The 18,336-nt window shown below is 43.8% G+C and overlaps 1 protein-coding gene across 5 annotated transcripts in view; it reads right to left on the minus strand.

Moving 5' to 3' along the window:
- adck1 (aarF domain containing kinase 1) overlaps positions 1–18,336 on the minus strand; it is a 509,921-nt gene that overhangs the window by 217,751 nt on the left and 273,834 nt on the right. For all 5 annotated transcript variants that reach the window (XM_078562076.1, XM_078562073.1, XM_078562077.1 and 2 more), the window contains one exon: positions 15,865–16,023. In XM_078562076.1, coding sequence (XP_078418202.1) covers positions 15,865–16,023 — 159 coding nt within the window. The remainder of the gene's footprint in view (positions 1–15,864; positions 16,024–18,336) is intronic.

Raw genomic sequence — 18,336 nt, forward strand, 5'->3', positions numbered from 1 at the left:
CCCCCACCATCAATATCCTGGGGGTCACCATTGATGAAACTTAACAAGAACAGGTCAGAGGCTAGGAATTCCAAGGTACCTACTGACTCCACAAAGCCTGTCCACCATCTACAAGGCATAAGTTAGGCGTATGATGGAATACTCTCCACATCCCTGAATTAGTGCAGCTCCAAACAACACTCAAGAAGCTCCACACCATTCAGGCCAAAGCAGCCCACTTGATCATTGCCCTTAAACATTCACTCCCTCCACAGAGGCAGCAGTGTGTACCTATCAATAAGATGCACTACAACTCACTAAGGTTCCTTCGACAGCAACTTCCAAACCCACAATCTCTACCACCTAGAAGAACAAGGGCAGCAGACTCCATCTGCAAGCCTCCAAGCCACATACAATCCTGACATGGGATTATGTTGCCGTTCTTTCATGTGGCTGCATCAAAATCCTCGAATTCCCTCTCTTACAGCACTGTGGGTGTGCCTACACCACATGGACTGCAGCGATTCAGGAAAGCAGATCACCACTACCTTCTCAAGGGCAATTACACATGGTCAACGAATGCTGGCCTTGCTAGCAACACCCATAAACTGTCACCAAGGTGACAGCTAAATACCCGATAATGGCCTCCCAGTCTGAAAAGCATGAAAGCAGGGGAGGTTGTCACCGCTGCCCTATCCATTATTTATACTTCAAGCATTGTTCACTGAAACTAATTATTTAGAAATTTATCTCATTGCACTTTGTGGATGCTTCCTATGTGCAAATTGGTTGCCATATGTCATACATTACAACATGGAGTACACATCAAAAGCACTTAATTGGCTGTGAGGATCTGCAACCTTCTCCAGCCACTCAAACTCTCCATTCCTCTAACTCTGGCATCTTTTGTGCCTTCAGCCATTAAATTTCCATGATAAGGATTTCCATTCCTAAACCATTCTGCCCCTCCACCACCCTATTCTCCTCTAATACCCTCCACATTTTTGACCAAGGTTTCAGTCACCCTCCAGTTTTTTTTTATTCATTCATGGGATGTGGGCATCACTGGCTGGGCCAGCATTTATTGCCATCCCTAATTGCCCTTGAGAAGGTGGTGGTGAGCTGCCTTTTTGAACTGCTGCACTCCATGTGGTGTAGGTACACTAAGTACTGTCAGGAAGGGAGTTCCAGGATTTTGACCCAGCGACAGTGAAGAAACGGCGATATATTTCCAAGTCAGGATGGTGAGTGACTTGGTAGGGAACTTCCAGGTGGTGGTGTTCCCATCTATCTGCGGCCCTTGTCCTTCCAGATGCTAGCGGTCAAGGGTTTAGAAAGTGCTATCTAAGGAGCCTTGGTGAATTCCTGCAGTGCATCTTGTAGATAGTACACACTGCTGCTACTGTGTGTCGGTGGTGGAGGGAGTGAATGTTTGTGGATATGCCAATCAAGCGGGCTGCTTTGTCTCAGAGGGTGTCAAGCTTCTTGAGTGTTGTGGGAGCTGCACTCATCCAGGCAAGTGGGGAGTATTCCATCACATTCTTGACTTGTGCCTTGTAGATGGTGGACAGGCTTTGGGGAATCAGGAGGTGAATTACTTGTCACACAATTCCTAGCCTCTGACCTGCTCTTATAGCCACAGTATTTATATGGCTAGACCAGTTCAGTTTCTGGTCAATGGTAATCGCCAGGATTTTGATAGTGGTGGATTCAGTGACAGTAATGCAATTGAACATCAAGGGATGATGGTTGGATTCTCCCTTATTGAAGGTGGTCATTGCCTGACACTTGTGTGGCGCAAATGTTAGTTGCCACTTGTCAGCCCAAGCCTGGATATTATCCAGGTCTTGCTGCATTTGGACATGGACTGCAGCAAGACCTGGACAATATCCAGGCTTGGGCTGACAAGTGGCAAGCAACATTCGTGCAACACAAGTGTCAGGCAATGACCATCTCCAACAAGAGAGAATCTAACCATCGTCCCTTAATGTTCAATGGCATTACCATCACTGAATCCTCCACTATGTGTCCCCAACTATAACTATCTCTGACTCAGCATCAATTTTGTTTAAAGACACCCTTGTGAAGTGCCTTTAGAAGTATTTTTTTAATATGTTAAAGCCTCTATAGAAGTGCATTTAGAAGATTATGCCTGCACTTGACCACATTGGCAATGACAGGCAATAAATCAGGGTGGACATAGAAAACGCTGATCCTGTTTGAGTGGCAATGACATTAAAGCTCCCATTGTTTTATTTTACAGTAATGTTCAACAAATAGAGATTCCATCTATTCATAGATCTCCTATTGTTAGAGACCTATTATAATTAGTCAATGGGCTTTTGACATTGGAGAAGGACAAGTAGGATATTCATTGTTAATTGACAGACAAACTAAGATAAAGCCAACAAATGATTATGTCTGGGATAGTAAAGAGTTTTTTCTCATTAGCCAGAATAGGGGTGTGATGGGACGTAGCTCATTTCAGATGCACAGATAGAGGGACAGTTAAAGGTACTATATAAATGAACATTATTCATGTCAGACGGCTAGATCGTGGATTTATGAAAATCAGAATTTTATGAATGTAGCTTCTAAATAATTTAACCAAAAGCAATAGAGAGATTTGCATTTATATAGCACCTTCCACTTGCATAAATATCCAAAAATGCTTTGCAACCAATTACACTGATGTTTATAGCCAAGTGGTGAAGACATGTGTACACAAGGTCCCAAAGATGGCAATGGGACTAATGACCTGTTTGTCTGACTTGACACGGTTGGTTATGTTACGATCCAGTTAGGGACCGTTAACATTTAAAGAGGATTCCAAACACCTTGTTGTAACCAATAGAACTACGCCACAACATTTCATTCTCCCTCACATATTCTACAAACCTTTCATTCTGTCTTTTCTTTAAAGTCCAAAATTTTAATTGAGACACTTCAGGGACATGTTCATATGCATTAAGTATTGCAGTTTTAATGGTTTTATAATTTGAAGATTGCTCTGCTAAAAGACTTTAATAAACATCCTTGCCTAGTTTATACTCTTTGCAGAATAAGAGTCCATGTGTCCTTTGGCCACCCTAACTTTGTAGCAACATTCTCCAACAAAACAAAATATCTCTCAATTCCATCCTCAATAGGCACAGGTTCTTAGCCAAATCAAAACTCTGCATAGGACTCAACTCATCATCAGAACTACTATCTCCTCTTTCACCCCGTAACTTAAGCCAGTTCATACTGTCTGATTTCTTTCTCTCTTTGAAGCTCTCTTTCCTATTCTCTTTCCTCCCTTGCTAACCTCTCTTTCTGGGGTTCAATTTCAAGCCTTCAAATTTCTCTTTTTCCTTTCCCGCTCTTTCGAATTCAAGTTTTTAAATTTCTTTTTCTCTTTTGATTTCAAGCTCTTTATCTACAACTGAATTCTAGCCAAGTCAAACTGCATTGTATGAGGTTTATGCTTTTCTTCTTCCAATCTCAAACGCTGTGCCCCTGCTTAGCACTTGCCTATCATACTTCGCAGTAGAGTACTGTGGACCTGTCTGGCACAGGTCATCACACATCCATCATGTTGACACTCAATTGAATGCAACAATGTGCATAATAACTGGAACTTTCCACTCGACACCACTCCCTTGGCTTCCTGTCCTCACAAACATCACTCCCCCATACACCGCTGACTGATGAAAACATCCATGATGCACCTCACTTGCCATACCACAATGGTATATTTAATTCCACATACTGCTCGCCTTCCATCTCGGTGCCGCATATGGAGTAATCGCCCTGAGCAAATCTACCAGCAGACATCCTTTGGACCAAGGCATGGGATTCACAGGAAGTCACTAATAAGCCGCTTGTGACAAACCCCACCTATCGAATGGCAGGCTTTAATCGACCACAACGGGATTGGTCCTTGCTAAACAGGTTCCAGACAAGGGGGAGGCGGTGATGTAGTGGTATTGTCACTGGACTAGTAATCCAGAGACCCAGGGTAATACTCTGGGGATAAAAGCAAAAAACTGTGGATGCTGGAAATCCAAAACAAAAATAAAAATACCTGGAAAAACTCAGCAGGTCTGGCAGCATCTGCGAAGAGGAACACAGTTAACATTTTGAGTCCGTATGACTCTTCAACAAAACTAAGTAAAATAGAAAAGAGGTGAAATATAAGCTGGTTTAAGGGGGGGTGGTGGGACAGGTAGAGCTGGATAGAGGGCCAGTGATAGGCGCAGATAGCCAAAAGATGTCATAGACAAAAGGACAAAGAGGTGTTGAAGGTGGTGGTATTATCTAAGGAATGTGCTAATTAAGTGTAGAAAGCGGGACAAGCAAGGGACAGATAGCCCTAGTGAGGGTGGGGTGAAGGAATCGAAATAGGCTAAAAGGTAGAGATAAAACAATGGATGGAAATACATTTAAAAATAATGGAAATAGGTGGGAAAGGAAAAATCTATATAAATTATTGGAAAAAAAAGGAGGGGTGGGAATCGGAAAGGGGGTGGGGATGGAGGAGAGAGTTCATGATCTAAAATTGTTGAACTCAATATTCAGTCCGGAAGGCTGTAAAGTGCCTAGTTGGAAGATGAGGTGCTGTTCCTCCAATTTGCGTTGAGCTTCACTGGAGCAATGCAGCAGGCCAGGGATGGACATGTGGGCATGACAGCAGGGTGGAGTGTTGAAATGGCAAGCGACAGGGAGGTCTGGGTCATGCTCGCGGACAGACCGAAGGTGTTCTGCAAAGCGGTCACCCAGTCTGCGTTTGGTCTCTCCAATGTAGAGGAAACCGCATTGGGAGCAACGAATGCAGTAGACTAAATTGAGGGAAGTGCTTCATTTGAAGAGAGTGTTTGGGCCCTTGGATGGTGAGGAGAGGGGAACTAAAGGGGCAGGTGTTGCACCTTCTGCGGTTGCATGGGGAGGTGCCATAGGTGGGGGTTGAGGAGTAGGGGGTGATGGAGGAGTGGACCAAGGTGTCCCAGAGGGAATGATCCCTACGGAATGCCGCCGGGGGGGTGAAGGGAAGATGTGTTTGGTGGTGGCATCATGCTGGAGTTGGCGGAAATGGCGGAGGATGATCTTTTGAATGTGGAGGCTGGTGGGGTGATAAGTGAGGACAAGGGGGACCCTATCATGTTTCTGGGAGGGAGAGGAAGGTGTGAGGGTAGATGCGCGGGAGATGGGCTGGATACGGTTGAGGGCCCTGTCAACCACCGTGGATGGAAAACCTCGGTTAAGGAAGAAGGAAGACATGTCAGAGGAACTGTTTTGAAAGTGGCATCATCAGAACAGATGCGACGGAGGCAAAGGAACTGAGAGAATGGGATGAGTCCTTACAGGAAGCGGGGTGTGAGGAGCTGTAGTCGAGGTAGCTGTGGGAGTCGGTAGGCTTGTAATGAATATTGGTGGACAGTCTATCACCAGAAATTGAGTCAGAGAGGTCAAGGAAGGGAAGGGAAGTGTCAGAGATGGACCATGTGAAAATGATGGAGGGGTGGAAATTGGAAGCAAAATTAATAAATTTTTCCAGGTCCAGACGAGAGCATGAAGCAGCACCGAAGCAATCATCGATGTACTGGACAAAGAGTTGTGGGAGGGGGCCGGAGTTGGACTGGAACAAGGATTGTTCCACATACACCATAAAGAGACAGGCATAAGTGGGGCTCATGCAGGTACCCATAGCCACACCTTTTATTTGGAGGAAGTGAGAGGAGTTTAAGGAGAAATTGTTCAGTGTGAGAACAAGTTCAGCCAGACGAAGGAGAGTAGTGGTGGATGGGGATTGTTCGGGCCTCTGTTCGAGGAAGAAGCTGAGAGCCATCAGACCATCCTGGTGGGGGATGGAGGTGTAGAGGGATTGGACATCCATGGTGAAGAGGAGGTGGTTGGGGCCAGGGAACTGGAAATTGTTGATATGATGTAGGGTCAGAGGAATCACGGATGTAGGTGGGAAGGGACTGGACAAGGGGAGAGAGAATGGAGTCAAGATAGCAAGAAGACCCACGGAACTCATTTCTTGCTAAGTTTTAGCAATTAACAAAGCCATACTGTTTCTCAATAAATAAAAGTTCAGTGTGAAATCTTGTTAGCCAATATCCTAGTGCACCTCATATTAGTCTTTGGATTTAAAATGCTGCCAGGAGCCCCCAGCTCCATATAGGAACTTAAAAAGAAATCCAAACACCTTGTTTACCCAATAGAACTACACCACAACATTTCATGGTTTTAAACAAAAATAACATCCTTTATTAGTATTAGCTAAATAATATGGTTTGTAATTCTGTATGGTATGCACTCAGGTTTACTTCTTACTTCCCCCAAGAATGCTCTTATAAGGCACATCAATTTCAAAGTTACTTACTTCTGTAGAGACCACCTAAAGTATGCCATAGTCCCCTGGAAAATGTTTTAAATCTCCTCAGTTACAGCTAATCTCAGAGGTAAGATTTTCATTTACTGCCTCTTGGCTCAGTTCCATGTTCTGGTTGCCTTCTGAATACTTCCGAGCTAAAATACTGATTGCTTTCTGTTGCCATCTGACTCAGTGAGGACCACTGTAGATTATTCCACTAGCTCCAAATTGGGCAATCTTCCAGCTTCTGTTCCCTCACAAAATTCAACTGAGATTAAACCACACCTACATTCTATTTAGCTTTTACTCTGCTTAGCCAACTAATTGTCATTTACTTTGGCTATCTTCTCTCAGTGAACTGCAAACTGCAGAGACCAGTTCCAAGCTGCAACTAACTCTGTTAGCACGCATCCAGATAAATTGAAACCACAGAACCTCCCTGAGCTCCAGCTATCTCAATGACAACGTAGCATACTCTGGGGTGTCCTTAAATAGGACTTCAACTACATAACCCTCATTTAAAATGCCACCTTTGATCTGATGGAAGAAATGGATTTTAGGAAATAGACAATAGGAAATTAAAAAGTAGGCGGTGATGGACAAGATGCCAGCTGAATTCAGATCTACAAACTGCCATGATGGGATTTAACCTCACTTTCTCTGGATTATCAGGTCAGGCCCTTGGAGTACTAGTCTAGTGACAAAACCACTATACCAAAAATAATGGACAAAAGACTTTCACACAAATTCACAGCATTTTCAGATGGCACTGTTTCCCCTAGTATGTACCCTTAGTAACACCTATCACCTGCAATAAGATGCAAGGGTTCGATTTAATCAATGATAGTAGTTGGCATACTCTACAAGGTTTTGAACAAATCTGAGGTAGCAAACCGCTTGTGTAACAGAATACAACTCTTTATTTAACAGAGATCAAAGGTAAGTAATTATGCTACTAACAATATATTAATTAAATCAGAGTAGCCAGTATTAAATCCCAATTATCTTGGCTGTTGCTGTCCAAGGACACAGTTCAATAACTATGAATTCAATTTGGCTCTCCAATTGGCGCTGTTAGGCTTTTATGATCTAATCATAGTCGACGCTCTCAGGCAATTATCCACACCAGAAGACAGACAACCCACAGAAATTAGCAACACAGAGGAATCACATTCAGGACTAATATAATTTCTGAGCTATGAACATTTGGGAACTAGTCAAACAATTCCTAAAGATTGGAAAGAAAGACAGAAAATACTATAACTACTCAGCAGGTCTGGCAGCATCTCTAGGAACAGTGACAGAGTTAATGTTTCACGTCTGTGAATTATCATCAGAATTCCTAAGGAAAGGTCACCAACCTGAAGCATCAACTCTGTTTCTTTGACCACAGATGCTGCCAGACCGGCTGAGAATTTACAGAATTTTCTCTGTTTATTTCAGAGTATGCACAGTATTTTGCTCTCCTAAACATTGGAGCTTTTTTTCTTCAAACTGAATCCTGGCCAGAACACCCTTTTTTAACCAAGGTTGGCCATGAGAGTTACAATACTGTACAAAGTCCAGTGTGGTGGAAACCTTTAAGTAAGAAGGTTCCAGAAAAGATTCACCTTTGCTTCCCCAATATCCAAGTTCCCTTAGGAAAACAAGTACGTTATGTGGAGTATCACTTAGGACATTCTATCATCACTTGGAGGAAGCACTGAGGGTGGCAAGAGCGCAGAATGTACTCTGGTTGGGGTACATCAATGTCTATCACCAAGAGTGGCTTGGTAGCACCACTACTGAGCGAGCTGCTGAGTCCTAAATTACATAGCTGCTAGACTGGGTCTGCGGCAGGTGGTGAGGGAACCAACAAGAGGGAGAAACATACTTGACCTCATCTTCACCAACCTGCCTGCTGCAGATGCATCTGTCCGTGACAATATCAGTAGGAGTGACCAACGCACAGTCATTGTGGAGATGAAGTTCCGCCTTCACATTGAGGATACCCTCCATCGTGTTGTGTGGCACTACCACCGTGCTAAATGGGATAGATTTCAAACAGATCTAGCAGCTCAAGACTGGGCATCCATGAGGTGCTGTGGGCCATCAGCAGCAGCAGAATTGTACTCGAACTCAATCTGCAACCTCATGCCCCAGCATACCCCCCACTCTACCATTACCATCAAGCCAGGGGATCAATCCTGGTTCAATGAAGAGTGCAGGAGGGCATGCCAGGAGCAGCACCAGGCATACCTAAAAATGAGGCGTCAACCTGGTGAAGCTATGAAACTTACTTGCCAAACAGGATAAGCAGCAAGTGATAGACAGAGCTAAGTGATCCCACAACCAATGGATCAGATCTAAGCTCTGCAGTCCTGCCACATCCAATCGTGAATGATGGTGAACAATTAAACAACGCACTGGGGGAGGAGGCTCCACAAATGTCCACATCCTCAATGATGGAGGAGCCTAGCACATCAGTGCAAAAGATAAGGCTGAAGCATTCGCAACAATCTTCAGCTAGAAGTGCCAAGTGGATGATCCATCTTGGCCTCCTCCGGAGGTCCCCAACATCACAGATGCCAGTCTTCAGCCAATTCAATTCACTCCATGTGATATCAAGAAACAGCTGAAGGCACTGGATACTGCAAAGGCTATGGGCCTTGACAACATTCCAACAATAGTACTGAAGACTTGTGCTCCAGAACTTGCCACGCCCCTAGCCAAGCTGTTCCACTACAGCTACAACACTGCCATCTACTTGGCTATGTGGAAAGTTGCCCAGGTATGTCCTGTACACAAAAAACAGGACAAATCCAACCCAGCCAATTACCACCCCATCTGTCTACTCTCCATCATCAGTATAGTAATGGAAGGGGTCATCAACAATACTATCAAGCGGCACTTGTGTAGCAATAACCTGCTCACTGATGCTCAGTTTGGGTTCCACCAGGGCCACTCAGCTCCTGACTTCGTTACAGCCTTGGTTCAAACATGGATAAAAGAGCTGAACTCCCGAGGTGAGGTGAGAGTGACTGCCGTTGACATCAAGGCAGCATTTGACCGAGTGTGGCATCAAGGAGCCATAGCAAAACTGGAGTCAATGGGAATCAGGGGGAAAACTCTCCACTGGTTGGAGTCATACCTAGCACAAAGGAAGATGGTTGTGGTGTTGGAGGTCAGTCATTTCAGCTCCAGGACATCACTGCAGGAGTTCCTCAGGATAGTGTCCTAGGCCCAACCATCTTCAGCTGCTTCATCAATGACTTTCCTTCCATCATAAGGTCAGAAGTGGGGATGTTTGCTGATAATTGGCCCAATGTTCAGCACAATTCATGACTCCTCAGATACTGAAGCTGTCCATGTCCAAATGTTGCAAGACCTGGACAGTATCCAGGCTTGGGCTGATAAGTGGCAATTCACACCACACAAGTGTCAGGCAGTGACCGTCTCCAACAAGAGAGAATCCAACCATCACCCCTTGGTGTTCAATGGCATTACCATCACTGAATCCCCCACTATCAACATCCTGGGGATTACCATTGACCAGAAACTGAACTGGACTAGCCATATAAATACTGTGGCTACAAGAGCAGGTCAGAAGCTAGGAATTGTGTGATGAGTAACTCACCTCCTGACTCCCCAAAGCCTGTCCACCATCTACAAGGCACAAACCAGGAGTGTGATGGAATACTCCCTACTTGCCTAGATGAGTGCAGCTCCTACAACAAGCTGGACACCGTCCAGGGCAAAGCAGTCCACTTGTTTGACACCACATCCACAAACATTCACTCCCTCTACCACCATTGCACAGTGGCAGCAGTGTGTACTGCAGGAATTCACCAAGGCTCCTTGGACAGCACCTTCCAAATTCACGACCATTACCACCTAGAAGGACAAAGGCAGGAGATAGATGGGAACACCACCACCTGGAAGTTCCCCTCCAAGTCACTCACCATCCTGACTTGGAAATATATCGCTGTTCCTTCACTGTCGCTGGGTCAAAATCCTGGAACTCCCTTCCTAATAACACTGTAGGTGTATCTACACCACATAGGCTGCAGCAGTTCAGGAAGGCAGCTCACCACCACCTTCTCAAGGGCAACTAGGGATGAGCAATAAATTTTGGCCCAGCCAAGGAAGCCCACATCCCATGAATGAATAAAAAAAAAGTAAACAGGCAAATTGTGATGATCAATGATCAGGTGAACTTAATGGGCTGCGGGTTTTACTCATTTCATGCTTTCCAATGTTATGATAAAGCTCATCTTCTAACCCATCATTTGAACCAGTAGGGCACATCTAAGAGGATTTTGCTCTCTTACTAACTAAATCTCTTTTTTTACAATCAGTTTTATCTTCCTCACTATCCTTAGATCATGGCCACTTTATAGTTCCAATAGGTCGAGTTTCTCCTCCCTTATTTTCTCCAGAATTTTTCTACCAGCTCAAGGAAACAGCAAATCACAGAAGCGGGTTCATTATTACCAGTTTTGGGAAACAGTGAAGAAATATGCTTTTCACATTGGAACTCAAGCTTGCATCTCTCATTAAGTCCACATGTGCCACATTCACAATTGAGATATGTAGAGCAAGCTGATAGAAAAGTAGGTTGACATCACAATTTCTTCTTTCAGCATCTCCCATTTTATTTGAGGTCACCGCAATGCTGGTTGATCACCCTTCTGCACCTCCTCCTTTCAGTCACCCATTCCTCTTCCAATCTCATTGTCTTTAAGTCTCTCACCAACACATCTTCCCTTCTGGTCTTAGGTCTTCCTCTTTTCTGTCTTCCTGGCAGTCCTATCTCCATCACTTAACATCACCACGTTTTCTCTCTCTCTCTCTAACAGATGGCCATACTATTTCAATCTCTTCTTAGCCACTTTCTTCGATACTCCCACGATCTTCACTGACCCCCTGATGTGCCGATTCCTGATTTTGTCCTTTCTCATCACTCCACACATCCATCTCAGCATCTGCACCTCATTGGTATCCAGCCGTAGTTCCTCTCTTCATGACGTTACCCAACTTTCTTCACTATATAACATGGTCAGTCTCACAATTGCCTCATGGATTCTTCCTTTCAGTTTCAGCAATACTTTTCTATCACATGACACTGCTGTACTTCTTCCAATTACACCAACCAGAGATAATTCATTGCTTAAATCCCATTCCCATACTTCCATCTTCTACCTCATAGACCCCCAGGTACTTGAAGCTATTCACTTGCTCAAAGTCTTCATCCATAACCTTCAACACATTTCACAAGTTAGGTTCAGATGACAAAGGTCCATTTTGACACCTTCACTCTGATCCTCTCCCCTAGCCTCAGACTGATAGTCCATACATTGGGTTGCTTTCACAGGCTGACATCGCAACACTGCACTAATTGGACTAGATACTAGAATAGGAAGACAGGTCAGTATTGTGGATGAGACAAAATAAACCTTTGTCATCTGAACCTAACTTGCGAAATGTGTTGATGCATAGTTTCTCTCCTAAAAAGATGTTGGAGGCTGGGGGTAAATTGAAAATTTCAAAACTGAGATTGGCAAGTTTTTGTGAGGCAAACGTTACAGAATTAAAGCAGGTAGATGAAGTCAAGTTACAGATCAGCTATGACCGAATTGAATGAAGGGACAGATTGAAAGAGCTGAATGGCCTACTTCTGTTCCTTTGTTCCTACTCCTCCATTGATTATTTGGGTGTCTAATGAGCACTTTCCTGTCGATTTGACCACTTTGCTTTCCTATATTGTAACTTTTTCAGTAAAATGGAAAATTTCCTTTGGGATATGGCAGTACTCCTTCTTTCATGGTCAGACGCTCGGGGGAGAAGGAAAGCAAGGTGTGGAGACATCTGGGAAATGAAGTCAAGCAGGCCAGCAAATCCCATGTTCACCCATGCTTTTGCAGAAAGAAAAAACGCACATTAATATAACGTCTTCTGTGACTTAATTCTGACCATCTCAGAACACTTAACTTAGAGGGAGGTAGTAGAGTAGTAGTAATGGCACTGGATTAGGGAATCCAGAGGCCCAGACATATGCTCTGGGCACATGGGTTCAGAGTCTACCACAGCAGCTGGTGGAGTTAGGTAATAAATCTGGAACTGAAAGCTAGTATCAGTAATGGTGACCATAAAACTATTACTGATTGTGTAAAAAACTCTTCTGGTTCACTAATGTCCTTTAGGGAAGGAAACCTGCCATCCTTACCTGGCCTGAGTCCAGTCCCACAGCAAAATGGTTGACTTTTAACTGCCCTCTGAAATGACCTAACAAGCCACTCAGTTGAACGAAACTGCTACAGAAAAGTCATACCAGATGGACTGCAGTGGTTCAAGAAGGTGGCTCACCGCCACCTTCTCAAGGGCAATGAGGGATGGGCAACAAACTCTGGTCTAGCCAGCGACGTCCACATCCCAAGAAAGAATATAAAAAAACCTAGCCAATGTTTATTTTATGTCCAAACATGAGCGAATGACAGATTCACCAGTAGACTTCAACCTCAGGTTGATAAGGCTTAAATTCCCAATTTGAATAACAGCTATTTTTATCCATGCCCCTTAATCTAGACAAAATTCAACTACTATGCAATGATTTCACATACATCATAGGACAGAGGTAATGGCTGCTGCCCAATATGGCACAAAGTAACACACACCAGAAGAGGTTGTGCTGAGTTAGTCGATCGCAGCTTAGGCAACAGATGCCAGCGTGACAAATTAGCTTCACCACCCCCAAAAACAACAACAACTTGCATTTTTAGAGCACCTTCAATATAGCAAAACATCCTAGGGTGCTTCACAGGGGTGCTATCAGACAATATTTGACACTGAACCCCTAAAGGAAATGTTAAGTCAGGTTGGTCAAAGATCAAAGATTTTATTGTGTGCCTTAAAGAAGAAGAGAGATAGGTAGAAAGGCAGAGAGGTTTAGGGAGAGAATTCAAGAGCTTAGGGCCTAGACAGCTAAAGGCACGGCCGCCATTGGTGAAGCAATTAAAACTGGGGGGGCATGTGAGGTCAGATTTGGAGGGAGGCAGAGATCCCAGGGAGGGAGGAGCGTTTGCAGAGCTGCAGGAGGTTAAAGAGATCGGTTGGATAAAGACCACAGAGGAATCTAAAAGCAAGAAAATTAAGTAACAGCAAGTGTATACATGTGGGCACCAAGTGAGGGCAGGAGCTCAAATGGTCTGCTGACTTTCAATGCCCAAGTTTGAAGAACAGCCACCCTTGTATCTCATTGGACGGCAGCTGGTGGATCTTGGAGGGAAATGGAAATATCTGAAGAAAAATAACTTGCAATACCATATATTCGGGGTGTCAACCTGGACAAAACCATAGTTAGAATATTGACCAATTGGACTTCTGTCCCATGTGGGTTTATAGAACAATAAAGATGAGAAAAAACTGAACCAATCCAGGCAACAAGAGGATAGATAAATATCTATCATTAAGGAATAGCTGCTCTTTAAATAAAAAAGACATGACAGGGTTTATAATCCTTAGCTTACAGGGAACAGAAGCAAGAGTGCTTTAATAATGGTAGTCTGCATGAAAACACACAAAGTGAATTGATTAAGGTTTAATGTCAATTAGTGTCCCCATCTGCCAGCTTCCTAATTACCTCAAGTATGGGCAACCCCTTAAAGTTCCTTTTCTATCCCTTCCCCACCTCCTCTTCCATCAGTACCTCTCACTCATGCCTGACAAGGAAGGTGAGGTGGTGACAGTGGAAGGAGAACTGTTCCCTATCTTTCATCAATTCTCCTCAGTGATCAGCCATCAGGAATCACTCACCTAGTCTGGGCACCCAGGATTGTAGTGAGATTGGAGTTAGGGTACGTCATTGCCTGGGAGAAGAGGAAGCTGCACTTAACATCCAACCAATGGGTTGTTTTTTTTTTCATTTCTCTTACGATGTGGGTGATTCTGACAAAGCCAGGATTACTTGTCCCTGCCTAGTTGTCCAGTGAAGGTCATAGTGTCCCTTCGACTTGGGATTGCAATCACGTGTAGGTCACACAGGGGAGCAGGTTCTCTTAGATTTTTTAATTTAATACAAATCCAGTGCTTTCTTCCTATGAACATTTTGTTCTGGTGCCAGCCACAAAGTCGCCAGGTGTATTAAATTCAAAGTCACAACTTAATCCATCCATCAACTTAAACATTCAATCCCTCCATCAATAGCAGACAGTGGCTGCAGGTGCACCATCTACAAGATGCACTGCAGCAACTCACCAAGGCTCCTTCAATAGCACCTTCCAAACCTGCAACCCCTACCATCTACAAGAAAAAGGGCCGGTTCTTGGGAACACCACCAGATGCAAGTTCTTCTCCAAGTCATACACCATCCCGACTTGGAACTATATCACTCTTCCTTCATTGTCACTGGATCAAAATCCCTTTCTAATATCACTGTGGGTGTACCTACACCAGGGACTGCAGTGGTTCAAGACAACAGCTCACCATCACCTTCTCAAGGGCAATTAGGTGTGAGCAACAAATGCTGGACTTGGCAGCGAAACCCACCTCACATGAATGAATAAATCATTTTTAACACGTTGGTATTTGACCTCACTACATCTGGGTTTCTGGCCAGTACCAACCACTGCCATAGCCCATTCCTGATCATTGTGGCTCTGAAGATGATGGTATATTTCTTTTGGAATTCTTTTCTTTAGAAAAGAGGAGAGGGGTGATCTAATAAAAGTCTTTCAAATTATAAAGGGGTTTGATAAAGTAGATGTAAAGACATTTCTACTAATAAGGGAGGCCTAAACTAGGGGCCATAAACATAAGATAGTCACCCAGAAAGTGGTTAGAATGTCAATTCCGCTACCACAATGAATAGCCGAGACAATTGGCAAGGATGTATTTAAGGGGAAGCTAGATAAGACAGAGAAAGGAATAGAAGAAAACGCTCACAGGGTTAGATGAAGACTGGTGGGAGCAGGTTCATGGCATGCATAAATGTCAGCATAGACAGGGTGAGCCAAATGGCCGGTTTCTGTGCTGTACTGTCTATGTAATAAAATAATTGTCTTGCGTGTTCCTTAAGGTATAGTGACTTAAGAATGCTGAAGTAACCATTGCAGTGTAAGGCATGGAAAGCATAAGGCATGAATTTCCTGTAAAAATAAGGTAACAACAACTTACATTTTAACGCAGTAAAACGTCCCAATACGCTTCACAGGAATGTTAGCAACAAAATTTGATGTTGAGCTACATAAGGAGATGTTTTGACAGGTGACAAAGGTTTGGTCAAAGAGGTAGGATTTAAGGAGTGTTTTAAAAGAGGAGAGAGAGGTGAGAGGTTTAAGGAGAGGATTCCGAAGCTTGGGGCCTAGGCAGCTAAAGGCACAGCCACTAATGGCAGAGTGATTAAAATCAGGGGTGCTCAAGAGGCCAGAGTCGGAGGAATTCAAAAGCAAGACAAACTAGTGCATGTGTTGTTCTTAGGGATCCAGTTATCTGAATTACTCCAAATGTCATTGTCTTTGCTTCGAAAGGTTTGATCAAAATTTTCCATTTACCTCCATTAAAATGATGTCCTGGGTACATTGATCCCGAACTTTTGGATGCTGGACTTTGACTGCCACTGTGCTTCCATCATGTAACACTGCCTTGTGGACTTGGGCCCAGGACGCAGCACCCAGTGGAGTTTCTTCAAAGCTGACAAATAGCTCATGAATCTGTGAAAATACAAGCAGTTTTTGTTGGTTATCCATCACACAGAGAAGTAAAGTAGACCACTCTGATCTCTTTAGTTTTTCAAATTTTTAGAAATGGTAAAAATTCTCTAGTCTCAACAAAGTTGCACTTTTCTGACAAACCAATGCCATGTATCCACTTTCATAGAAAGTTCCCTCAAGCCGTCTCTCCCCAGGAAGCATTTATCCCACTAGCTTCCATAACCTTCTCTAAACTTCCAAAGTTAGACATCCAAAAGTCTACGAACTTCTCTTTCCTCCTCTAATTTACTCCTTAAAATCAAACTTTGACCAAGTTTTTGGTCACTTGTCTTAATATCTCCTTATGTGGCTCCAAGTCAAATTCCTTTTGACAATGCTCCTGTGAAGCAACCAAAGGCATTGAGGGAGGCACTATATAAATGCAAGTTGTTGTGAGCGAAATGGGAAGTGTCGGTGTTATGATACTGGTGTTCTGCTCTCCTTGGTGATAGAAGTGGCATGACTATGAGGTGCTGCCAAAGTAACTTTGAGTTAGGTGAATTGCTGCAGTGCATAAAATAGCATATAGGCCAACCACAAATTCGTCCCTTTCCTGACAGACAAATTCTAACTTCACACCAAGCTGCCTCAAACTTTCTCTCGCAAGGTACCATTTATTCTCAAATTTAATTCGAAAAGTCAACTAGCCTTTGTATAAAATGCACCCATGTAGGCACTCCCTACATGAAGAACTGCCATTTAGGGCAATTACCAAAAGCTGAAATGGCGATCATGAATCAGATCATAGTAAATGTCCTCAGGGTTTCTGGGAGTGGGGAAGAGAGGGAAAGAAAGTCGTGGAATGATAATCACAATCACAGCATTCTACAGGATAAATATGCCTCGAAGAATATCCTGCTTAAATAAACTGATGGGGATAAAGCTAAAGCTATAGAATTTTGAAAATCAGCTAGGAAAAGCCAAAATCTGAGGATTGCTTTCATCTTCATCATACTACATGAGCACAAAGGCTTAGCGACACTGCTTACTAGTACCGACTGTGTTAATAACACATGTCTTTGACAAAAATTGGAGGCAGTATTTGTGTTTCTTTCACACGTGTGATGGACTAATGCTTTTCCAGGTGATGTCCTGCAAGGTTTCCTGATTGTGCTTTTATTTCTGCTGCAGCATTTATGATGGAATGACCTATAAAAGGTACAAGTGCAGCACATACAACAGGCACAACCCAAGATAGGACAGATGGTACAGCACAACTTCTTTAAATAACCAGTACTACAATTAGAAATATCAACTGGTGCAATGATCAGAGTTAAAGCACATTGACTGAGGGGTAGGAGGGTGGGCGGGAAGGGGAATGCAGCTTTATTCTTTGTGTGGTCTCCTACAGAACCTGATCTGTGAGAGCCTTATAGCGATGTTTGATGCCAAGCCTTGAAAATATGTTTGTTTCCTCACCTTCATTAGCACTTCAAAAAAAGTATAAGAATATGCAGAACCATTGGATGAGTAATTGGTATAAGGTACCTTAGTCATGTACATATCCGTTGGATTAGAATTTGGTTTAGCCTCACATGAGTTAGGATTTTGGTTTCTATTTTTTTTGTTCATTCACGGGATGTGGGCTTCGTTGGCTGGTCCAGCATTTATTGCCCATCCCTAGTTGCCCTTGAGAACATGGTGCAGTGCTACCTTCTTGAACCGCTGCAGTCCATGTGGTGTAGGTACACCCACAGTGCTGTTAGGAAGGGAGCTCCAGGATTTTGACCCAGCGACAGTGAAGGAACGGCGATATATTTCCAAGTCAGGATGGTGACTGACTTGGAGGGGAATTTCCAGGTGGTGGTGTTCCCATCCATCTTCTGCCCTTGTTCTTCTAGGTGGTAGTGGTCATGGGTTTGTAAGGCGCTGTCGAAGAAGCCTTGGTGAATTCTTGCAGTGCAACTTGTAGATGGTACACACTGCTGCTACTGTGCGTCGGTGGTGGAGGGAGCGAATGTTTGTGGATGTGGTGCCAGTCAAGCAGGCTGTTTTGTCCTGGACAGTGTCAAGCTTCTTGAGTGTTGTGAGAGCTGGACTCATCCAGGCAAGTGGGGAGTATTCCATCGCACTCCTGATTTGTGCCTTGTAGATGGTGGACAGGCTTTGGGGAGTCAGGAGGTGAGTTACTGATTGCAGTATTCCTAGCCTCTGACCTGTTCTTGTAGCCACAGTATTTGTACGGCTAGTCCAGTTCAGTTTCTGGTCAATGGTAACCCCCCCCAAGATGTTGATAGCGGGGGATTCAGTGATGGTAATGCCATTGAACATCAA

Source organism: Cetorhinus maximus, chromosome 18 (assembly GCF_964194155.1).
Source record: "Cetorhinus maximus chromosome 18, sCetMax3.hap1.1, whole genome shotgun sequence".
Taxonomy (NCBI): Eukaryota; Metazoa; Chordata; class Chondrichthyes; order Lamniformes; family Cetorhinidae; genus Cetorhinus; species Cetorhinus maximus.